Consider the following 24597-nt stretch of genomic DNA (forward strand, 5'->3'; position numbering starts at 1 on the left):
TCTCAGAAATCTAGAAAAAGACAAATTCACATTTTCTAAGAATAAGATACTAAAACACGGAATTTCTCATGTATTTTAAGCATTTGCCTTTACTGAACATCTATCACCTACTACAAAAATATTAATGTATACATTTTTTAAAACTTTTTAAAAGAAAGCCTAAAAAAATACGTATTTTTGGAAGGTCAGGCCATACCTGTTGGCCCTAGGATTGGCCTTTTTATCCTTTCCTGTGAAGGTGGAAAAGTGGAGGGCAAGAAGTGAAGAAATAGAGGCCACTGTCCTTGGAGTGTAGTAAAGGTAAACACTTAAGCTGTCTTAACTCCAGAGACCATTTATCCTGAGAAAGGCTGAGTCAATCCCTCTTCCTTAAGATAGTACTCCCATGGTGCCCCCTATACCTACACATTAAAGGAAGAGACAAGGAAAACTGTAATTCTCATCCCAATTTCTTCACTTTCAAGCAAAGCAGTAGCATACTAAGCACTGAGAAGTTTGAAGTTTACCAAGCAAATTACCTTGACCTTAAATTGCCAACTCTTTTTTTTTATTTATTTTTTTTGTTGGCTGTAGAGCTTTAACTCAGGATTTGGGTACTGACCTTTAGCTTTTTCACTCAAGGCTGTCACTCTACCACTTGACCCACAGTTCCACTTCCTGGCTTTTTTGCTGGCTAATTGGAGATAAGAGTCAGGGACTTTTCTTTCTTTCTTTCTTTCTTTTTGGGGAGGGGGGTCCGGTCATGGGGCCTGAACTCTGGGCCTGGGCACTATCCCTCAGCTCTTCAGCTCAAGGCTAGCGCTCTACCACTTGAGCCACAGCGCCACTTCCGGCTTTTTTTTTCTTTTTTCTTATGTGATGCTGGGGAATCGAACCCAAGGCCTCATGCATGCAAGGTAAGCGCTCTATCACTGAGACACCTTTCCAGCCCCTCTTAGGGACTTTTCTTTCTGGGCTGGCTTCCAACCACGATTCTCAGATCTCACCCTCCTGAGTAGCTAGGATTACAGGCATGAGACACCCGTTCCTGGCTTCTTCATGAATTTTTGAAATTGCTTTTGATCAGTGATTAAAGCAAACACTGTAATATTGGCTGATGTGGGTTCAATGTGCATAAACCAAAGTTATGCTCTTTATATTTACAAGGGAAAAGGGTAATGGAAACTAAATGGAAGTAGTTTCTCTTTCACTTGAAATTGTTTAAATACTAATGCCAATAGACTGTAACATAGTATTGAAGTAAGGACACTGGATCTAAGCAATATGAAGCAGTATGCCTTGTCCTTACAGCCATTTTAGGTGCCTTGCCAGGTGGAGGGAGCTTTCCACACTGCTCTAAAAAACTCCATTAGAATTAATAGAGGACATTCTTTGGAATATAAATGTGTCCTGGGTTGTTAAACTCCAGGAAAGTCTTACTTCCCTTAGATAATAGACCTTGATTTCTCCTGATTGTTTCCTTAGATGGTTGGCTTTGCTTATATTTAACACCTTTAATAGGTGTATCTCATCTGATTTGCGTTGCTTATATTTAACACCTTCATTAGGTGTAAGTATCGCATCCGATTTGCTTTGCTTATATTTAACACCTTCATTAGGTTTATGCGTCCTCATTTGGTTTGCTTTGCTTATGTATAACATGTTTGGTAGGATAAATTCCTCATACCTTGTTGGTTTTGGCCTATATAAGGTTTGTGCTAGCTGCATTCAAGGCTGCTGGTCTTTGAGACTAGAGTCCACCAGCAGTTCACGGCTCTCCAATAAACATTCCCAGTTTGTCCTCTTAAGTGGTCGATTCTCTCTTTCTTGTGACCGAGTTTCCCTTACAACAGTATGTATTATGAGCATGAGCCACCAGCACCTGGCTTGTGATGAATATTTTAATTCCTGTAGTAACTAGCAAATAACTATACAACTCTAAGCTCAAAAACACTGTAGATAAAATATAATTAAAGTAATTATGTACCTTACAAAAAGACAAAAAATGGAAATAGAAAAAATCAAAGGTATGGTGTAAAGTACACCTGTACTCTTAGCTACTGGACAGGTGGATATAGGAGAACCATAAATCATGGTCCAGACTGTTGTTTATGTCTGAATGGACCTTGATACTCCTATATATTCTTCCCACATTGCCACGATGATACATGTGCACCACTATGTTTGGCTTATTGGTAGTGATGGGTTCTTAATGTAAGGTATCTAGTTACAAGTCCAGTCACAAGAAAACACAGGAGCCTCCTTTTGAAAGATCAAATGGGGAGTCTTTATTAGAAGGCCTGGAAAAGTTATCAAGATCCTATCTCAAGGGCTGGGAAGGTGGCTCAATGGTAGAGTGCTTGCCTTGCACGCATGAGGCTCTGGGTTCGATTCCTCAGCACCACATAAGCAAAAAAGAAAAAAGCCAGAAGTGGCGGTGTGGCTCAAGTGGTAGAGCGCTAGCCTTGAGCTGAAGAGCTGAGGGACAGCGCCCAGGCCCAGAGTTCAAGCCCCACGACTGGACCAAAAAAAAAAAGATCCTATCTCAAAAGCAAGATAACAACCAAAAGGGCTTTGAGCAAGGCTGACCAGTAGAGCATTTGTTTCTAGGTTTACTCCCCCAGTACAAACAAAAAGACAATAAAATAGCAGGTTTTGTCATTGAATGGGGTGAGGTTTAGTGAAGCTTCCCTTCAGATATGGCAATTCTTCACTTAGGGTCCTTGACTTCAATTGCAGAATAAGAATTTCTGGACAAGTCACAATAGTAAGAAAACTTGGCAGAGCTTTATTAAGTAAGCAAGCAGACAAGCAGAGAAACAGACCAAAAGCAGACAAACAGAAGGGCAGCAGCACATTCTAGCAAAGTATGGGTGCTCTCATAGGGAGATAGAGACCCAGACCCAGAGTGAGAGACACACACATACAAGGAAACAACCAGAGAGACACAGACTCAGAGAGAGACAGAGAGACAGAGAGAGGCACATACACAAGGAAACACCCAGAGAGACACCACTCCTTGTACTGTTGGGGTATTTATAGGGTAAAGGCAAGGAGTCTGGCTTGCTGTAACCACACCTGGTGTTATTCCCACAGTTCCCAGGTAAGAATGCATCCTCTCAGACAGTTGTTAATCCTTGGGTGAGAATTGCAGTTGTTAATCCCTTAGGAAGGAATACATCCTGCTGTCTCTCTTTGAAGCAAAGATGGCACTTTAGTAATTATAAATATCATTATTTCTGAGTTGCCTTCACCAGGCCTCAGTTTCCTTCAGTTAACCCTATTTCATTTCCCTTAATCTTAAGGGAAGTACATGAAGGACTATCTCCTATATTTGCTGTAAGCTGACCATTTCTTATTTTCCCTTCATTGACCTTGCTTCATTTCCCCCCAAATGACTATGTTCCCTTAATCTTAAGGGAAGTAGGTAGACAAGCTTTAAGCTTGAGTCTTTGAATCCCTGGCAGTCTTTTCCCTAGGCTATCCTGCCTCACTTTAAACTCTAACATTGATAATGTCTTCAAAAGTAATGGTTGAAGAATAACAATGAAAGCTGAGAGCTAGACATCAGTGGCTCACACCTGTAATCCTAGCCATTCAGAAGGCTGATATTTGAGGATTGCAGTTTTAAGTCAGTCTGGGCAGAAACGCTCTAGAGACTCTTGTCTCCAGTTAACCAGCAAAGAAATAAAAACAAAAACAGAACTTAAATGGTAGAGGGCCAACTTTGAGCAGAAAAACCTGAGCAAAAGCTTGACCTTAAGTCTTTGTGCCAACAAAAACAAAAAACTAAGGCTGGGTGTGATAACACACATCTGGAATCTCGACTACTTGGGATGCTGAGAGGATCTCATTTTTGAGACCAGTCCAGACAGAAAGGTACCAATGAAGTGAGGGAATTCTCCACCCAGTGCTGAAAAGCCTTGAGGTGAGAGAGGCCATCATTGAATGAGAATGCCAAGCTCAAGGTGAACTAGGAGGGCTCTGCTTCAGAGAAATTCCGGAGTGGTGTCATAGCCTTAGGAAAGCTTTGCATAGAGAAAGCATTGATCTTTTTTTTTTTTTTTTTGGTTGGTCATAGGGCTTGAACTCTGGGCTTGGGTGCTGTCCCTGTACTCTTCAGCTGAAGGCGAGTACCGCTTGAGCTGATTACCTCCCTAAATGGGTTGAATCACTTGCCTCTAAGATCTCTCCCATATGGAAGGTTGAGGCATATCTTCCTTATATGGAAAAGTTCTGGTGGTATCTGAACAGGTACCGGTGTATGTCCATACTTGCATTTGTTGGGCTTGAGTTCCTCTATCCCAAGCATGTGGTTGTTGTATTTAAAAGCTTTGTGTAAGCTCTGTTCAGGCCTGCTGGTCTTTGAGACTGGAGACCACCATGCAATCACTGGTCTTCTATTAAACAATCCCGATTTGACGTTTCCAAATGAGGCTTCTGGGTTTTCTGGTGACTGCATTTGTATCTGAGATACCTTACTTACATCTAGAACCCATGACAACCAATAAGCCAAACAGTGGTGTACATGTATCATCGTGGCAATGTGGGAAGAATATATAGGGGGATGGAGGTCTTCAGGTCCATTCCTACATAAATCACAGTCTATTAAAAGAAACACTAAAACAAAAAGGAACTGGATTCCTGGCTCAAATGGTAGAACACCTTCTTAGCTAATGTGAAGTAGCATTGAAGCCTCATAAACAAAGGGAAATATAAACCCATGATGGTCTCCTTAACTAACCAGGGAACATAGTGCTTAGAGGAACATATATTCCATGTTTAGAAATAAAATGGTAACGAGGAAACTCACCAACAAGGGATTAAATGCAACAAATAAATACACCAAAAAGAAACAAGCACATCCCAAACATACCAGAATTTGCTATCACTGTATGCACATTTACTGCATTATGCAAATTAAAGAAAGAGTTAATTAAGAGTTATGCTAGTTCTACTTCATGGTGAGAACATGGAAAAAGTGTGGAAGTGTGCCAGGGAGGAGCTTTCTGGATGCGGCTTCTTCCAGAACCAGCACAGCAATCCACACCAGCCAGTTGTTACTCCTACTTCAAAAGAGAGGATTCCCAAAGAGTGATCCCTGGCCTTAGCTCCTTCCAAACCTCTCAGGCCTCAGGCTATGTACAAACCCCGGAAGGAGAGGTGGAGCTTCATGGGGGGGGTGGGACCTATCGGTGGAGATATGTACATAAGAGCCGAGGCAAGTGATTGGAGCCTTCCTGAAGGGGCCACTCTGCCAGCTGGGTCTAAACCATGGAGTATGATGGGGCAGATCTATACTGAGAGAATGAAGGAGGGGGAAGGATGTGACACGGGGGTAAAGCCCTGTGTCCTTAGATTGTACAAGCGAGATGGAGGCGGCAGGGGCAGCTGTAGGGCCCGGAAAGCATTCCTGCTCCCGAAGGCCAGTCACAGGGGCGTCTATACAAATAAGCGTGGTCTGTGGACTGGGCGAGAGTAGTAAGCTGAGCCTGCGCGAAGCAGTCTCTGCAGCAGCCACGGCCGAGGGGCGGGGCTCCGATTGGGGCGGGTGTTTGCTGAGGGAGCATAGCTGGAGGAGCTGGGCACGGATTGGGGCGGGTTGACTGTGCGGTCCTCTAGCGGGAGGAGGGGCAGAGGCGGCTCGAGGGCGGGGAGAACCGAGAGGGCCGGGAGAGCCGGGGGCGGGGCTCCCAAGGGCGAGGGTCTCCACCGAGCTTCGACTCCAGCCGCCCACAAGCCTCGCGCGCTCTCGCAGGTACCGGGTCGGCCGGGTGTGCTGCGGCCCGGGGCCCATGGCGGCGTCGGCGGCTCTGTCGGTGGCGGCGGCGGCGGCGGCCCTGTCCGGCCTGGCGGTGCGGCTGTCGCGCTCCGCCGCGGTCCGAGGCTCGTACGGCGCCTTCTGCAAGGGACTCACGCGCACGCTGCTCACCTTCTTCGACCTGGCCTGGCGGCTGCGCATGAACTTCCCCTACTTCTACGTGGTGGCCTCGGTGATGTTCAATGTCCGCCTGCAGGTGCGCATCGAATGAGCGCCCGCGGCGGGGGCAAGCGGCCGGCCGCCGTGGCCCGCGCCCGGGCTTCCGGCCAGGACGCCGGGACCTGAAGGACAGCGGCGAGGCCCAGGGGCGCGAGAACACGGCCGAGGACAGAGGCCGGGCGGCCGGGGCCCTCCGCTGCTCCCCACCTCCGCGGACAGGCGACGGTCACCCGGCCCGGGCCCCGTCCCAGACGGCCGAGCCACTCGTGCAACCGGTCCTTTGCAACGGGACCTGGAGAATTGCAGTCCGTCCGACCTGTTGCCTCGCGGTGGCCAAAGGGGACAACAGGGAGGACGCAATTCCACCGCGGCCACTTGATTTGCCAGGCCCCGGGCTGCAAGGTAAGGGCGACAGGTTGCAGTGCGGGTGGCGGAGGGGTTGCTATGACATCTCGATGTCGAGGCGCCCCGGAGGTTTAGAGGAAATATGGAAGACACCCGGGCAAAGCAGCCGGCGAAGCTGCCGAGCCGAGCTGAGAAACGGAAAGGCGGGCAGAGGCTCGGGCGCACGCACTGGGGTGAGGGGCGGCGGCGGAGGCGGCCTCTGCATCTCCGAGGGTCAGCCCATCACCCCGACAGGAAGCCCCTCCCGCCCACCAACCAGTCCCCGCCCCCTTGATGGGGAGGCCCGGATGGTGTCACCTGAACCCTGGGGAATTGGGGGTGGGGGGTGTCGAGGACTCCCTGGGAAGGTTGTAGAGGAAAAAACACAGATGCACCCACTCTTCATCTTTCGCAGGTACCCAGACAGAAGGATGGCTCCCTTCTGAGCCAAACCTAAGTCTGTCCCTTTCTCAGGCAAGAGGCCTCTGGGCTTCTCAGCAGATCTGCCCAGTTCTTCGCAAGACTGCCTCCTGCCTTCTCTTTGGGGCCAGGGGACTGGTGTCTGCCGCCTCCTGCTGTTCCTCTGCTCCTCAGCACCATCTGCGGTCATGGTGAAGACACCGAGTTTGCTGGTAGGAAAGAGTGGGCAAGACGGCTTCCCTACCCATCCCCTTCTCCCACAGTCTGGCTCTTCAGCCAGCCGCTGCTTCCAGCAGTGGCTAATGGGACCTCTCAGAGCCACAAAACTCCAGACATGCACAGCACGGCGACCCACTATGTGGAAAAATGAGAAGGTCTCCTGGAGTGGGCAGCACTCTCGAGCTGTGGTGGGGAGGGCAGGGGGGAGAGGGGATTGCAGAGGAGGATGCAGGGCAGACAAGGCCGTCTCTGGGTGGCCAGGCAACTCACTCTGAGGTCTCTATCCCTTGCTTGTTGAGGCATTGGTTTTTGTAGCTGGTGGCCTGCCCCTTCCCTGGCCTTGTCAAGAGTCAGATCCCTACCTGAAGTACCCTGGGTCCAACAGCTGCTTTCAGGTAGAGGACCAGAGGATAGTGTGGCCCAGGGAAAGATGCCCGGTTCCCAGAGCACTGAGATCTCCTAGCAACACTGAGAGAGATGTATTCTCTTGCCTAAAGAGCCCAGTGGGGCTCTGGGCATGGGCAGGGGTTTGTCCTTGTCATACAGATAGAAGGGATTGAGCCCAGGCTGACCTTGGGTCTGCACTCTGCCACTCCCGCCCAGACTTCAAGACCTGGGAAGGGATGAGGTAGGGAGAAATCACAGAGTTCTCAGGGAACCTAGGGAGAAAAGGCCAGAGTAGGGACTCGACTCGGGAGATCTTAGAGGCATATAGAAGGTCAGAGGGAAGATAGGACAGCAGTGAGCTGAGATGGGTCCACAAACACTTCACCACAAAACCTCCTGACCCTCCTGGAGTTCTAGACCAGTGGCTCCACAGCACTTGTGTGGCCAGAGCCTCCCAGTGTTGGTGGAGTAAGGCTTATAGTGATGATGGTGGCTCCTGATGGCAGGATGTTGCTGAGAGGGTGAGGGGTTAAACCAGTGCTTTTTCTTTCTTACGTTTGTTTCTAACATATTTATAACAGGATTTCTTCGTTCCTTTGTATGGCCCTCCCCCACGGTATAACCTCTCTTTTCACTGTTTTTGATGTTGGTATAATTTGTGGAGGAGAAGGGAAAAAACAAATCATTTAAATAGGGATACAGGTGGACCCATTGCAACAATGAGATGCACAAGACGTTACGTCGAAAAACGAACTTTACAACTTTGGCACGGGGTGCAGGGGGCGGGCGATGGGAAGGGATAGGAAGGGGAAACAAAGGTAGAGGCAACAAGGCTTGGTAAGAAATATACTCATTATCTTGCCCATGTAATTGTAAACCCTCTGTACAATATTTTCACACACACACATACACACACACACACACACACACACACACACACAAAAGCCTGGGGTAAGATGGGCTGGAACCCATGACATGACTGCATCTCTCTGTCTCCAGGTTCTGCCCTCATCTCCAGGATCATATGGGAAAATCTCACCCAGATGGACTGAGAGTGGCTCAGGAGTCCCTGGCTATGCTAATCACAGTGACAAACAGGCCAGGAGAAGCGCAAGGGATGCCCTTACCAGTTGTCCATTCTTCAGCTTCCCTGGTAGTGCTGACTGGAGGCCCGTGTTCTCACTGCCTTGGATGGAAACCTGCAGCAGTGTGACCAACCCAGGGAACAGAGTGGCCCAGCCTCTCACCATCTGCCCTGTTCAGCTGCCCACTGGAGCCAAGGACCTGAAGGACCATCTCTGTCTAACCCCATAGGCACAGGCTGGAAGGGGGGCTGCTACTGCCTACCTGTGGGTTCCCCTAGCCCAAGACTGATGGTTTGCTTCCTTGTGCCAAGTCTCCCAGAGCCCCTAATCCTGCTGGTGCCTCTCATCCACCCAGGAACAGCTCTGGGCAGCTGTCAGATTCTTCCCTGACCCATCCAAAGCAGGCCCCTTGTGAGGTGACAAGAAAAGCCAAAGTCAGGGGCCTCCAGAAATGGCAGTGCCCATCCAAATCCCCTCTGGGCAGCTGCCTCCCTAGCTTCAGCCTCTTCCTAAGCAGCTAGGAAAGGACGAAGGCCCATAATCTGGTATCCTTGCATGTTTGAGCCAGTGGCATTGTTCTATGTGTGTGTGTGAGTGTGTGTGTGTGTGTGTGCGTGCATAATCTGGTATCCTTGCATGTTTGAGTCAGTGGCATTGTTCTGTGTGTATGTGTGTGTGTGTGTGTGTGTATGTGTGTGTGTGTGTGTGTGTGTGTGTGCATAATCTGGTATCCTTGCATGTTTGAGTCAGTGGCATTGTTCTGTGTGTGTGTGTGTGTGTGTTTGACCATGCCTGTGCTGGGGGTGGAGCTGCTGGGGTATCCTCCCTGTATATAAGGGGCTTGGACCACAGCAGTCTTGGGTCCTCACCTTCCCAGTCCCTTGCAGGGGATACAGTCTCACCCCTTCCCAGAGGCAATAGCCTGGAGAGAGCCAGGACCAGGCCTCCTTGTCTTCCTGCCTTCCTGTGGCCTTGGGTCATTAGAGCTCTGCTCTCTCCTCCCCTCATGGCTGCGCCCTCCTCTGTGGGGCCTTGCTGTATGATGGGGTCTCCATGCACTTTATTTATTGGCAGTCTGTGTTCCTGGAAGTAGAAGCTCAACAAATGTTGAGACATCACCAGGGCGACTCTAGTTTTCTGTGTGATGAAATGCACTGCCAGCAGTCTTGTCAGGAATGGGGTCTTGTTTTGCTGTAGTAATACCTTGTTGGTTCTTCATATGTAAAGAAATTCCTTGTGTTCTGTATACCAAATGCTGACTGGAGGCCTCCTGTTTCTGCTGTGTGTGCCATGCTGTAGCCCAGGGAAAGGTGGGGAGGGTGGAGACTGCACTTTCCAGGCCAAGGTCTGGGGGGCACCTCAGAAGGCTGAGGGGGCCACGCGGGGATCCTGCTGCTCCTTCAAGAGCCACTCCAACCCCGACTCATATCCCTACCTGTGGAAAACAGCAGTAGCAGAGCTTGGCCTTGGGATGGGAGACTCAGTGGGCCATACCTACCCCTTCAGTAAGAAGACATGCGGCATGATTCTTTTCTTCCATTTTAGAGCCTGTTGTGGACATGACCAGTTCAGTGGCTCTGGGGGTAAGGGGAATTGAAACTGACTGTGTGTCACTTTGTGTAGCCCATTGACCCCTTTGTAGCAGCAGGTGGGCGAGTCCCTACTGCCTTCCTGCTGGCTGGTGGCTGAGGACTCTTGTGGATAAACCACCCACCAGGTCCTAGATCTGCATGTTGGCTTCCCTCCCCTGACCATAGCCCCAAACTCTTTCCTAGCAGAGCCCCACCCCCAGCTCTCCAGAGGAGCCAGGCATTGAAAGGGGAAGTGAAATGAGGATGGCAATAGAGCACAAGGCTGGGGGGCAGGAAAGCACCAAGTATGGCAGGGGGGGGGCTGGGAAGTCTGGGGAGGCACCTGGACAGGAAAGGGATGGCTGGGGAAAAGGTAGGGGTTGCCAGTCAAGATATTTATCTTCAAAATCACATCCCTGAAGCTGGGATTCAGTGACCAGAAAGCAGGTGTGACCACAACCACCTTCCAGTTCTCAGGAGGAACACCATCAGGTAAGCAAAGGCTGCGTGATGGCTCTCACCAACAGGAAAGAGTCAATGAAGCTGAAGGTGACCACTGCTTCCCATGCATCATAAGCCACCCAGGCCCCTAACAAGTGGGCTGTAATTCACACCTAGAAGTCTTACTGGAGGCAGAACATTCAGGCATACATACTGATACTTTTCTGAGAGTGCATGAAGGGAAAGAAGGGACATGAGGAGCTTGGGCAGGTACTGAGTCCCAATTCACCCTATGTGTCACAATCATTGTCATCAACATGCTAAGGGAAATTTCCCCATTCACTAGTTACCAACGGGTACATGTTAGCAGGAAGATCAACAAGCCCAAAAGGAAGCTGGGCATGGTTGCTCATGCCCGTAATCTCTGCTACTCAGGAGGTCGAAGGAGGAGGGTCATAAAAGTTGAGGGCAAGCTTGGCAAAGGGACTGAGATCCTGTCTCAAAAAAGAGTCAGTGGGGAGAGGCAGCTCGAGTTGTGGCTCAAGTGGCTCAAGTGGCAGGACATCTGCCTAATAAGTATGGAGCCATGAGTTCAAACTCCAATACAGCATATATACAAAAGTAAAAATCTGGGCCAGGTGCTGGTGGCTCATGCCTGTAATCCTAGTTACTCAGGAGGCTGAGATCTGAGGATCACGGCTCAAAGCCAGTCTGGGCAGGAAAGTTCCTGAGACTCTTATTTCCAATAAACCACTAGAAAACCAGAAGTGGTGCTGTGGCTCAAGTGGTAGAGCACTAGCCCTGAGCTGATGAGCACAGGGACAGCTCCCAGGCCCAGAGTTCAAGCCCCATAACCGACAAATAAATAAACAAAAGTTTGGAAAAATGGTTCAAGTGGTAAGAGGCCCTGGATTCAATCTCCAGAACTGAAAGGGGAAAAAAGCCCAAAGGAAGACATGAAAATATCAAGAAATACTAACAAATAAATGTTCATTAACTGTGGATCAGATGGAGCTGGTCACTAGTGGCTTGTGCCTGTAATCCTAGCTACTCAGGATGCTGAGATGTGAGGACAGTGGTTTGAAGCCAGTCAGGGCAGGAAAGTCAGTGGGACTCTTTAAGTACATAGAAAGCTGGAAGTGCAGCTGTGTCTCAAGTGGTAGAGCACTAGACTTGAGCACAACAGCTCAGAGACAGCAAACAGGTCCTGAGTTCAAGCCCCAGGACTGGAAAAAAATCAATGTTCTTCAGGAGAATCTAAGGTATCAGATTAGTAGCAAGTTAGTTTGCAGCTTCTTCGTAGTTTGGGATTGAAAGGACCAGTGAATCACTACTCAGAATGGTGGGTGACTGAGGGAACACACTGAAAATATTGAGCACATTATTGGATCAGAGGACAAGAAAGAGCTCATGGTCACTGAGTTCACAGTGGCCTGGCAGCTTGGCAGAAGAGGGGCCTAACAGAAAGGAAAAGAGGGAGAGACAAAGTGACAAAATTGGCAGAGTCAGATGCAGAACCAAAAGGCAGTCTGACCTGTAGATTTGGGCACTTTAGAGCTCCTTACAAGCGCCTGTATCCCTCAATGTAAAAGCATGGGTACTATAACAGGAAGGCAGCTTGAGAAGTTTGAGCCCAAGTTTGCTGCTTCAGGAATCATAAACCCCACACTGTTCCTTTCCCTGGAATTCAAAGTAATTATCACCATGCTGTCCCAGCCAATGTCTCTACCTTGTGCTGGTGTAGACCTGGGTGAACACCACTGGAGCAAGGCTAAAGAGAGTTGGGAGACTCAGCAGGTGTGTGTGATTGTATGCTGGAAGTTGGACTGGGAAACCATCACAGGCAGTGGAAAGCACAGGACCTGCTGCTCCACTCCACCCAGTATGCTTTGGGGTCCTACTCCCTCTGTGCAGTTCATTAGGATACGTGGGACCCTGACACAATCTTCGGGTGTCAGCCTGACCCTGGAAGCACATCAAGCTAACCTATTTGGAGGAAAGTGCAACTGAGGGAATGTTGGTTCTGTGCTGCCTTGTACTAGTATTCCCACCAGCCCTGAACCTAAATACTTTCAGTCACTCTTTGGGGGAATAACATACAAAGGAGAGCTGGCTAGGAGGGATTCATATCTCAATAATCTACAGAAAGAAGGTTGGGGTAGTGAATATCCACTCTGGCCTTCATGATCATCCAGTGAAGATTTGTGTGTGTGTGTGTGTGTGTGTGTGTGTGTGTGTGTGTGTGTGTGTGCGCGCGCGCGCCAGTACTGGGGCTTGAACTCAGTAACATTATTTAGCTGCAAAGTAAAACAAAATTATGGCATTTTCAGAAAAATGGATGGAACATCACCAGGTTAAGTGAAATATGCTAGATTCAAAAACAAACAAACAAAAAACAAGTTTGCTGGGCACAGGTAACTCACTCCTGTAATCCTAGCTACTCAGGAGGCTGAGATCTAAGGATCACAGTTCAAAGCCTGCCCAGGCAGGAAAGTTTATGAGACTCTTATCTCCAGTAAACCAATAGAAAACCGGAAGTGGTGTGGTGGCTCAAGGGGTAGGGTGCTTGCTTTGAGCTGAAGAGCACAAGGACAGTGCCCAAGCCCAGAGTTCAATCCCCATGACCAACAAAAAACAAAAACAAAAAACAAGTCTGTATGGTAATTTTTTGTGCTGGTCCTGGGCTTGAACTTAGGGCCTGGCACTGTCCCTTAGGTTTTTCCACTCAGGCTGATGCTCTACCACTTGAGCCACTTCCAGCTTTTTTATGGTTAATTGGAAATAAAAGTCTCACAGTCTTTCTTGCCCAGGTGGTGTCTGAACTGTGATCCTCACCCCTCAGCCTCCTGATTAGCTAGGATTACAGAGGTGAACTACCAGCACAGGATTCTGCATGATTTCTTTCATACAAAGAATCTAGAAAATTAAAATACATGAAAGAGCAAGGGGCACTATGAAGGAAAAGGAAGGAGATCAGCAGGGTGGAAGAAGTGAAATAAGAGAGGGTATACATAGGTGAATATGATCAAAATATGTCATGTGCTTGTATGAAAATGTGATAATAAAGCTCATTATATTGTATAATTTCTATATGCTAATGAGAATATATCTAGAGATTTTTTTTAATTTGGTTAAAAATTTCAACACATGCTGGGTGCTGGTGGCTCTTTCCTCTAATCCTAGCTATTAAGGAGGATGAGACCTGAGGATTGCAGTTGAAAGCCAGCCTGGGCAGGAAAGTTTGTGAGACTCATCTCTAATTAACCACCAGAAAACCAGAAGTGGAGCTGCAGCTCTAAGAGTTAGAGGACTAGAAACAGAAAAGCTCAGGGACAGTGTCCAGGCCCTGAGTTCAAGCCCCATGACTGATTAAAAAAAATCTCAACACCTATTCTGGAGGTGGGGCTCACATGGTAGAGGGCCAGCAGAGCAAGTGACAGACTCTTGAGTTCCAACCCCAGTACTGGCAAAAATTATCAAAAGTTTCAAGTCATACTGATAATTACAGGAAAAAAGAAAAAGTAGATTTTACTAAATTAAGTCAAGTACTGATTTAATCACATTGCACAGAATCAATAATGTAATAGTCATCAGGTCCCTAAAACAGAAATTTTCGGAATATCTCTTTGTAAAGATGAGGTAACTGGATCTCAGAGAGATAAACGAACTTGTTCATAGGGTAGAGTGTATAGTTGAGACCAGGTAGTTTTACTCACAGTATAGGAGTTGCAAGAGCTTCTGCTGAGGGCTCATGGTGTACAGTGTCAGAGGCAAAACCACGTGCGAGACAGAGAAAGGATGCGAGAGACCAAGAAAGGGTAACTTCAACTTCTTTTTTTAAAATATATTGCCAGTCCTAGGACTTGAACTCAGGGCCTGTGTGCTGTCCCTGAGCTTCTTTTGCTCAAGGATAACACTCTGCCACTTAAGCCACAGCGCTACTTCTGGCATTTTCTGTGTATGTGGTACTGAGGAATCAAACCCAGGGCTTCATGCATGCTAGGCAGGCACTCTACCACTAAGCCACCTTCCTAGGCCAGAAGTTCAACTTTATATAGAAACCCATTCTTGTAGGAATCCTAGTAAAACCTAGGTCACTTCTTTAGACCAGGATTGATCACTTCATTAGTGTAGTACTGATCCAAACCTGCAACTAGGCCATATCTCTCATATATTATATATAATGTATAATATATCAGTATATGAACTTTTGAAGGACATAACCAGAACAAAATTCTACCTAAAGAAAACACTGAAGGGGCTGGGCGGGGGATGGGGAGAGATGGGAAGGGATGAGAAGGGGAAACAAAGAAGGAGGTGTGGAGCACATGGGCAGCAAAGATGGCACTGAGAGGGAGTTGAGTGGGCAGAGCCCAATTTGCTTTACATTCAATGTGTAACCAGCGCGTGGAAGCTTAGGTGCATGATAGGGTGTGACCTTGACAGTGATTGGTTCCTTTTCCTCCCCTGCCATGCCACCTGCTCTTTTTTGCTTTAAAAAGGGCTGCTCTCTGTTAATAAATGAGTTTCTTCCTGCTTGACTTGACTCCCCACTGCATCTGATTGTCTCCCTGGCTAAGGGAGGCTGGGGAATGGGCACTTACCTTTCCTCGACCCCGTCTGTCTTTTGTGGGACTGATGAAGACCCGACAAGGAGGCAACAATGCTTGATAAGAAATGTACTCATTACCTTGCCCATGTAATTGTAACCCCTCTGTACGGTATTTTCACAATTAAAAAAAGAAAACACTGGATGTCTGGAATCTTGGAGGACCAAGTCCTTGAATTATCATGCCAATTCTTTCATGAGTATAGAAACCATGTAGCAAAATACTTTCTGCTCCTGTCTTAACATGATAAAGACATCAATTTAAGAAGGCTAGTGTGATGCACTGATGCAGATGAATTGACCAAGGACTTTACCTTCTAAATTAGGGCAAAGAGCATTGGAACTAACTTATTGTGGCAGCAAAATGTTCAAAGTCTAGTTCTGCTGAATCTTTCCCCAAAGAAAGCAAATGGGTGCTGGTATGTTATTCACAAAATGAAGAACGTGTCCCCATCCTTACCACTGTTGCACACCAGCGACAGAAGTGCTTCCTTCAGTCCAGGGGAGTTGTCTGGAAAAAGTAGGTATGACTGACTCACACCTGAAAAGGCTTAACCAGACCCAAACTTGTTCTCAGAGACATCTCTTCTATACTAGCCAACCTGAAGAATGAAATGAAAGGAGTCAAGTGCATGGCTGACATATTTTGGGTATGTGCCAGTCCTCGGGCTTGAACTCAGGGCCTGGGTGCCCTCCCTGAGATTTTTTGCTCAAGGGTAGCACTCTACTGCATGAGCCACAGCTTTTGGTAGTTAATTGGAAATAAGAGTCTTACAGACTTAACTGTTTGGGCTGGCTTTGAACTGTGATCCTCAGATCTCAGCCTCCTGAGTGGCTAGGATTACAGGCATAAGCCTAGTAACTGATTTTTTTTTTCCAGTCTTGGTGCTTGAACTCAGGGCCTGGGCACTGTCCCTGAGATTGTTTGCTCAAGGCTAGCACTCTACCACTTGAGCCACAGCTCCACTTCTGGCTTTTTCTGTTTATGTGGCACTGAGGAATCGAACCTAAGGCTTCATGCATGCTAGGCAAGCACTCTGCCACTAAGCCACATTCCAAGCCCAACTGATACATTTTTAATGTACAGCGGTAGTCTCTGGGATTCCCAGACGGTGGGGTATTGTTTAGGAGGGATGACTTTCACTGAGACCTGGAGCTAGCCCAGCTCCCACTTGCTTTCCTCTCTTGGGAGCCACTCTATCCTGAGTTAGGAAGCCCACAGGGTTTAAGAGAAGGCAAGTTATATTCTATATTGGCCCTAAATGTTCTTCATTTGGCTCCATTCTTGTGCCAACAATAGTTCCTGGCACATAAATTGGAAGTTGCAGAGTGAACCAGCATGTGAAAGTACCAACTGCAAGATATTCTTCCCTACTGGCTTTCTTTAATATAAAGTGGGGCACAAACCACTAGAGGGTTGGAGGACTCCCGTAAACCTATAAAGCAAACTCAGAGCCAAAGTCTCTTTAGTAGAGACCAGGCACTTTTAGTGGCATTATGAAGCCCAGGACTGGTGCTGAGCCACAAGCCACATCCCAGTGATGCTCAAAGCTCTGAAATAGCCTCTCCCCTAGTGCAGGGTCATTGTTTGAATGATCTCTTAAGGGAGATCAAGGAGATTCATAGACTCCTCTTGGAAGACATTGGTAAGATCCTTCCCCAGGCTCAAGCAACTTCCCCTTCCTGCAAGTGGCCCTGGGTTTACCCTGATACAAATCTACAGATGGACTGGCATCTCTCCCATAAAGTGCCCACGGAGGCTTATGGACACCATGCATGGCTATATTTTTGTTTAAAAAATCAACTGAGGTCTTCATGGGATGCTCAACAACTTGATTCCTGGAAATTAGATGATGAACTAACCACACAGAAGCTCTACTGCTGCTCAAACAATTCATTTATTAAAGTTAGTAACGCGTAATCTGCCCCTAATACCAGCCAGGGTCTGTACTAAGTACTTGCTGGTAGGTTAATGAAGAAAAGATACACACAGCCCTGGTAAAACATCCCTTATGTTGACAGCACTTACATTCTGAATAGCCTGGAAAGAAGGGCCAGAGATAGACACTAAATTTCATAAAGAGGAGGCATTAGGAGATGGGAAATGCTGTGGATAAGGAAATACTGCACACCTAGCATAAGGCGGACTCCAATCTAAAGGAAGACTGTCACTTTAAATCATGCCCATTAACATGCTGGCCCTTGTGCTTGGAGTTAGATGCTTTGTCTCTGCAGGTGTATGATCAAAGGCCAAAGCTAGCACTGTCAGCACAGAATTCACTATGAGCCTGGAAACCAAGATTTACCTTAATGTCAAGCTTGTTTTTACCTACAATCAAGATTTAGCATTACAATGTTTTTTTTAAATCGGTAATATACTTCAATAAAGTGCATCCTCACTCTCTAGAGAATTTGCTGGTATCTTTTTGCTTTGTTTTTTCAGATAAGCTCTTGCTCCATAAACCAGGCTGGCTGTGTTCATTAGTTGACTGTGGTCACTAACATGTGAAAGATTTTTTTTAATTCATATGTTTAATTTCTAATGAAATATCGACTGAATAGATATGATGTTTTTCAAATATCCATTTTTTTGTTGTTGTTCTTACACATGGCCTTTCTCCGTAGCCCTGGCTGGCTCTGAACTCGAGATCAATTAGCCTCTGTCTCCTAACTGCAGAGATTACACCACACTCATTAATTAGATGAACCTAAAGAGTTCTATTTAGAACATTGTTTAAACTTTCTAAGCTAAGTTTTTCTAATAAAACAAACTTCTTAATCCCATAGAAGGAAAGATAAACAGGGAAAATATTTTGTTACAAGGAACTTTGCACAGGGGTGATGGAAACTGCTCTCCATGTACAGCCCACCTGGGTACTCTCCACTATGACAGCATTGACCAGGTCATATTCTTGAGGTTCATATCCAGCCGGACACTTCAGAGAATCCAAGGTGAAAAAGATGCTGTAGTCGATCACCCCATTTCTTTCCTCTATTGAAGTAATGTAAATCTGTGGTGAGAAATGATGAAAAACTTTTTACAACAAAGCACAATCCATCATACTGGGGTCTACACATCCTCATCCCAGCTCTAACTGGCACACTGTTCCACCCCGCCATGGATTCCCAGACTGCCTGGTACACTGGCAATGCAATACACTGGCTCTTTGTCAACACACCTGTGGCCCAGGTCCCACTTTATACCAATTCCAGCAGAGTCTCTGGAGATGGTCCCAAGATCTTTGATGAGAAACCTTGCTCTAAACATTACCCACAATTGCATAGTTAAGGCTGAGAGATTGAAGGGAATAACTTGAAAGGAATGCAGTGGGAAAGGGCTATTATTTTCCCTAATAATTTAGAACTTAATTATATGCATTCTATATTATTTCCAAATTATCTCCTTCTGGAATTCCTGTTATTTCAATAATGAAAACGGAGTAGGCGCCAGCGGCTCACGCCTGTAACTTAGCTACTCAGGAGTCTGAGATCTGAGGACTGGGGTTTGAAGCCAGCCTGAGAGGGAAAGTCAGGGACAATTCTCAGGTCCTCAGTACAATCCCAAGTCTCCCCCCAGCGTATACACCACACAGAAAAGAAAAGAAAAGAAAAAAAAGAAAATTGACCCCTCTCTGGTAAAGAACATATCCCTCCCCCCCCCCCTCTCTCTCTCTCGTGTGTGTGTGTGTGTGTGTGTGTGTGTGTGTGTGTGTGTGTGTGTGTGTGTGTCTGTATGGGTGTCTCTGTGTGTATCTGTGTGTGCCTGTGTCTATGTTTATGTCTGTGTGTGTGCATGCACTAGTACTGGGGCTTTGAACTTAAGGACTGGGCACTGTCATTTAGCTTCTTCACTCAAGACTGGCACTCTACTACTTTGAGCCACAGCACCACTTCCAGCTTTTTGCAGGCTAATTTGAACTAAGGATCTCACAATTTTTCATCCCCCTGCTGGCTTTGATTTATAATCCTCAGATCTCTACATTCTGAGTAGCTAGGATTATAGGCTTAGGAATCGGATGGTGAACTAATCACATAGAAGCTCTACTGCTGCTCAAATGATTCATTTATTAAAGTTAGTAACATGTAATCTGCCCCTAATATTTCCCAACCTTATTTCATGCTACTTTCTGTAGACTCTGGATCTTGAATTTTATGATTTTCCCTCAATTCTCATAAATTCTATTTGTTTCTCCTGTTTCCCTGTCCCTGTTCCCATTGCCATTTGCCAGGTGAATACTTTATATCCATCCACAACCCATATTTTTAGATGTTCCAGAACATTCAGTAGATTTCTGATACCAAAGATCATCATCACTAGGGGAAGATATGAATATATTTAAAATAAGTTTGACATGAAAACAACTTACATTTTCCACATGCTTACAGTTCATGGGCTTCACTGAGTGTGCCTTGATCTTTGAGTTCCTTGACTTCTTAGAATACTCAATTTCTACCCAGTCACCCTTATAGGGCACAAAACCTGAAAGAGCCATGGAGAAAAATGAGTGACTAGAAAACTATGGTTAGGCCATTTCTTTATACTTTTCTCCTCTCTTTTTGTTTCTCTCTGTTTCTGTTTTTAAAGTACTATGTAGTGAGTCAATGAGATGTTACCTTTGTTTATGTTAATTTTCACAAGCTACTATGATTTATTACACACTAAAATAACTTGCATTCTATTTAAAGTACACTTTTCACACTGAAACACATACTTCTTTTCTTTTGGAAGCCCTATGGTTTGAACTCAGGGCCTCATGCTTGCTAGGAAGGTATTTTGCCTCTCATAACACATATTTTCAGATGAAACCAACCTCAGAGTCAGTTGTCCATTTGTCTATGATCATTTAGCATGACATAAATCATACCTGTAGAAAAGATGTCCAGAGAGAAGTAAAGTTTCTTATCAATGTATACAATATTTTTCTTTACACGGGTAACACAGCCAGCTAAAACTCTCATTTTGGGGTCTGGTTGTATAACGACTTCAAAATTCTCAGAGATAGCATCCACCTGTAAGATATGGAAATTGTTACTGAAAATACGATATAAAATGTCAAAATTAATTTGTATGCTTAAAGCATCAATGTTGAAGGATTTTGGGATATGGTGAAGATAGGCTAGGTTGAACCTAGAGGTTTCAGACCAGCTTGTGCAATGTAATGTGACCCTGTCTCACAAGATATTTTAAAGTTATCCTCAATACCAGTGAACATATTTCACATTATATTACAAAGAGATCAGAGAAAATAGAGAGGAAAAAAGCAATACCCATGCTTCATGCATTGATAAAAGGCATCCAGAAATTTTAATTGCACATATAGCATTAAATTCAGAGAAAAAAATAGTGCTGTCATCTCTAGAAAATTTTCAACTTATTTGGAGGAAAAGGGACAGTAAATCTTTCTAAGCAAGTAGAGTTACAGAGTATAAAGTAAGTTCAAAAATTGGTCTCAGGAATCCTGAGGCAGAAGAAAATTTCAGACTGCTAGAGGGCATGCAAGGGTATTACCTGGAGGAAATCAGATTTGAGCTGGGTTGTGGATGGATACAAAGTATTTGCCTGGCAAATGGCATGGGAACAGGGGCAGGGAAACAGGAGAAACAAATATAATTTACAAGAATTGGGGGAAAATCATAAAATTCAAGATCCAGAGTCTACAGAAAGAAGCACGAAATAAGGTTGGGAAAATAACCTCAAATGAGGGACAGTTCTGAAAGAGCAAATAAAAATAAAGGCCAGATTGCTTATGACAGAGATGCATACAAATATTTAGTGAAACGTAAAATTTTATTGCTTCAGCTCTGGAGTTTAAGGACAGCTAGAACAACATATTGAGACTCCCGTCTGAAACAAAAAACAGAACTCACAACCAATATTAGAAAAAAAAGACCTACAGCTTCAGAGGAGTAGGACTTCAAATTTCACTATATCCACTGTACGGGTCACACAGAGACATTGAATTGAAATACAAAGCTATGCTGAAAGCCAGTAAGACGAGGACTGCCCTCAAATTCATAGTGATCTTACTTTGATTGCCTTTAGTCTGGAAGATAGTTCATCTTCTTCCACAACCGCAGTAACTTTTTGTCCAACTTTTAGAGACGCATTGCCAGTCGCATCAGCACTGAAGTAAATGGACTCATCAATCCAGCCATGATCGCTACCGAAACTTGTCACAAATCCTTGCACAGTTTTCAATTTGCTCTCACCTATAGGATGAATAAACAACAGGTTCCAGAAATCAGTTTCAAAAGCAAACACTCATTACAAAGAAATCCTACCCAAGGAAGACAATGGTAGCTGTTATCAATTTCTAGAAAGAGGGTGCTTCCAATTTAAGATACACATGATACAGATAGTACAGTTGCATGCAGGGTGCTAGAGTCAGAGTGCCCAAGTTCAAATCCTGATCATACCGTTTCTTAGTACAGCTCAGGGTCCTCACACCACAAGCAATGGAGGAATGTGGTTAAGAGCACAGTGTTGGGAGCTAGATTGCCTGGGTTACAGTTACATCTAGTAAATTCACTCATCTCTGCAACCCCAAGCACAATTCTTAACAATTCTAAACTTGTTTTAAAATTTTTACTTTTTGCCAATCCTGGGGCTTTAAATCTAGGAGTGAGCACTATTGTTGAGCTTTTGTGATCAAGGCTAGCTCTTAACCCACAGCTCCGTTTCAAGCATTTTGTGGTTAACTGGAGTCTCAAGGCTTTCCTGCCCAGATTGGCTTCAAACTGCAATCCTCAGATCTTAGTTTTCTGAGTAGCTAGGACTAAGGTGTGATCCACTGGCTCTTGGCTGAACCTGTTTTTTTCTGTAATCAAGGAAAACACCAATGTTTGCCTAATTTCAATTGTAAATGCTAAGTGACATAAACGTCAACTGCTTTGGAACTGTGAGTGTCTTGAACAATCTAGAATATAAAATGGTTTTATTATGATATCTATGTATGGTAAGTCTTTAAAGGACTGCTATTTGTTTCTTTGCATTGCCAAGGATGGAGCCTGGGCTTTTCAGATCCTAGGCAAGTGCCCTATTACTGACTGCACACACACTTTGCCTTTATAGGCCAGTTATTATACAGCTATTACATTTATACCAACATACTGAGAAGCATCATATGCTATATCTCAACAGATATAGTATTGCAATATATCAGGGTTTTAAATCTAATCACCAAGGAGTTTGATTTTTCTGAATAAACATAAGTGCTAAGTACTATTCCGGGATCCTACCCCACACAGTAGGACTGCAGAAATGAAGCTCTGAACCACAGTGCCCCAATTGCCTATTCAATAATTAGGGGAGGGGGGTGGGGGAGGCTGGGAAGGGATGGGAAGGGTAAACAAAGGAGAAGGCTACAATACTTGATAAGAAATGTACTCACTATCTTGCCCATGTAATTGTAACCCCTCTGTAGAGTATTTTCACAATAAAAATAAATAAAAAAACAATTAAAGGATTAGAAGCATGGCTAGGAAATCTTTTATTATATATTATATCATGAAAATAAAATGCAGCAGAACTTGAGAAATTGAAAACAGTAAGGATTATGATTAATTATTATTATTAAGTTAAATGTAGTAGTCACATCATATCTTAGGAGAAAGAGGAAGGACAGGAGACAACAGCCACTCAGCACATGAAAATTTGTCAGACTCTCTATTCCCAGTGGAGAAAAGAACAGGTAGTGAAGGGCACTGCCATGAGAGAGTTCAGCTCAACAGGAAGAATCGCATTCCCAGATGAGCTTTGCTAAGACTCAACCACCTCCGCTGGGAGTCTGTACTCTTCCTCCTAAGAAGCATGGCAGATCCCTGTCCCTGCTGGGCACAGTGCTAACCACAAGGCATTAATCTCTTCCCACCACCCTCCTGAGGACTCTGAATGCCCTCTGATAGATTAATTAAGTCAGGTGTGTTGGATGTGGGTGTGGGGTATCAATTCTGCTAGGTCACTGCCTCCCTGTGTGCCTCTGTTCCTTATTACCCTGACATGGCAATGCTAGGAGTGCTCTTCTTAGACTGAATTAATGACACACATGCCTTAGAGCCCTTAGTCCCATGCCTGGAACATACAAGCACTAGACACAAATTAGTATTACTATAAGTCAGATCAGAGACATCAGTCACCCAGCAAACGTCCTCATGTTGAATCTGTTGCCCCTCCCCCCCCAACCCCGCCAAGAGCAGATCTTACCCCATCTCCCTTGATGGTCCACTGTAGGATAGACCTGGGGCAGGGCTCCAGGAAATACAGAGAAGCACTTAAACCTGCCTCCTGCTCTCCCCTGCATGGCAGATGTGTGATGGGCCCACTTGGCTTCGATCACACACAAGAACAAATTCGGCCCCAAGTTAGAGCGTTTTGCTTCTCCCAGAAACAGAAAACGTTGAAGCCCACCAAGCATTTTGTGACACAACGTCTGTGTATTAGCCCAAACACTTCCTATTTGGGCTCGACAAAGGGCGTTGGGGCATGGATATAGGATGCCCTAACACTGGAAGTCTCCGGGACCCCCCACTCCCCGCCACCGGACATTCTAGAAGGCCTAGCCCCACCCCTCACACTCTTCCCTCCTGAGGCCCAGGGGCAGAGGCCTGAGCAGAGAGCCGTTAGGAGCATTAGGAGAACCGTTAGGATGCGGGGGACCAGGGGGACTTGCAGAGGGATACCTTGCACTGTCTCCTGCTGTTCTTCATTGGTGTCCGCCCTTCTTCGGAAGAAAGTGAAAATTTGGCTCAAAAGCCTAAACATAGTTCTGTTACTACTGGCACTCCTGTGCCTCACAGCCAATGTGTCTACGACACCTCCTCTGTCTGAAGGTCCTGAGGTCACAATCTTCAGTTAAGGTCTGGCCTCAGCCCCTGTGATGGACAGGGACACTGCACCACACAGGAGACAGCATCTGCCTTTTAAACCCCACCTCCTAAGAGGCCCGCCTTTTTCTTCATCTGGCCAACAAAGATGCTATCAATAGTCATGTGGACTCCTATGGCCAATAAGAGGTGGTCGGCAGGAAAGTCAGGGCTCCTCCTATTTAATGCAAGGGCACCAGTCTCAGGAAAATGGCTTGGGCGCTAAACCACACTGGCCACAAGTACCCGGGGTTATAATTTGGGGTCAGAAAGTTTAAGGTATGGTATAGATGGGTGCTGGTGGTTCATGCCTGTAATACTAGCTACTTAGGATGCTGAGATCTGAAGATAGTGTTTGAAGCCAGTCTAAGCAGGAAAGCCCAGGAGACTCTTAACCTCCAATTACCTTCCAAAAAGCCAAAAGTGGAGCTGTGGCTCAAGTGGTAGAGCGCAAAAGGTCAGAAACAGCACACAGGTCCTGAGTTCAAGCCCCAGGATAGTACACACACATAAAAAAAGATATGGCAGACACCTTCCCCCATGCTGTGCAAATGAAAATAAATCTAGCATGATGTTTAGCATAAAGACTACCCACTCAGTGGATAGTCACTACTGTTCAGCAGGAATCTTATGTCAGTCCCATGAAGATGTCACATTTTA

At 45.9% G+C, this 24597-nt stretch overlaps 2 protein-coding genes across 2 annotated transcripts; one reads left to right on the top strand and one right to left on the bottom strand.

Annotated features, from left to right (window-relative positions):
- The first annotated feature begins 5709 nt into the window (after nt 1-5709).
- Nucleotides 5710-6045, top strand: LOC122123123 (small integral membrane protein 10-like protein 2A). The gene has a single exon (XM_042697523.1). The coding sequence runs from the start codon at nt 5775-5777 to the stop codon at nt 6009-6011; it is 237 nt and encodes a 78-aa protein (XP_042553457.1). The 5' UTR covers nt 5710-5774; the 3' UTR covers nt 6012-6045.
- Nucleotides 6046-17891: 11846 nt separating this feature from the next.
- On the bottom strand, nt 17892-23836 carry LOC122123132 (cancer/testis antigen 55-like). Its single transcript, XM_042697539.1, has 5 exons — nt 23755-23836; nt 21104-21285; nt 19941-20085; nt 19443-19555; nt 17892-18086 (listed from the first exon to the last, which is right to left on the bottom strand). Exons 1-5 carry the CDS (start codon nt 23834-23836, stop codon nt 17892-17894), a joined length of 717 nt encoding a protein of 238 aa, XP_042553473.1.
- Nucleotides 23837-24597: the final 761 nt, after the last annotated feature.

Source organism: Dipodomys spectabilis, unplaced genomic scaffold (assembly GCF_019054845.1).
Source record: "Dipodomys spectabilis isolate Male_0828 unplaced genomic scaffold, ASM1905484v1 ptg000221l, whole genome shotgun sequence".
Taxonomy (NCBI): Eukaryota; Metazoa; Chordata; class Mammalia; order Rodentia; family Heteromyidae; genus Dipodomys; species Dipodomys spectabilis.

Excerpts from the sequence above, each read along its gene's own strand:
- LOC122123132 (XM_042697539.1), bottom strand. The coding sequence starts at position 23,836 with ATGTTTAGGCTTTTGAGCCAAATTTTCACTTTCTTCCGAAGAAGGGCG. Across the intron at positions 21,286-23,754 it reads ACAGCAGGAGACAGTGCAAG|GTGAGAGCAAATTGAAAACT; the intron begins GTATCCCTCTGC and ends TTCATCCTATAG. Across the intron at positions 20,086-21,103 it reads CCAGACTAAAGGCAATCAAA|GTGGATGCTATCTCTGAGAA; the intron begins GTAAGATCACTA and ends CATATCTTACAG.
- LOC122123123 (XM_042697523.1), top strand. The coding sequence starts at position 5,775 with ATGGCGGCGTCGGCGGCTCTGTCGGTGGCGGCGGCGGCGGCGGCCCTG.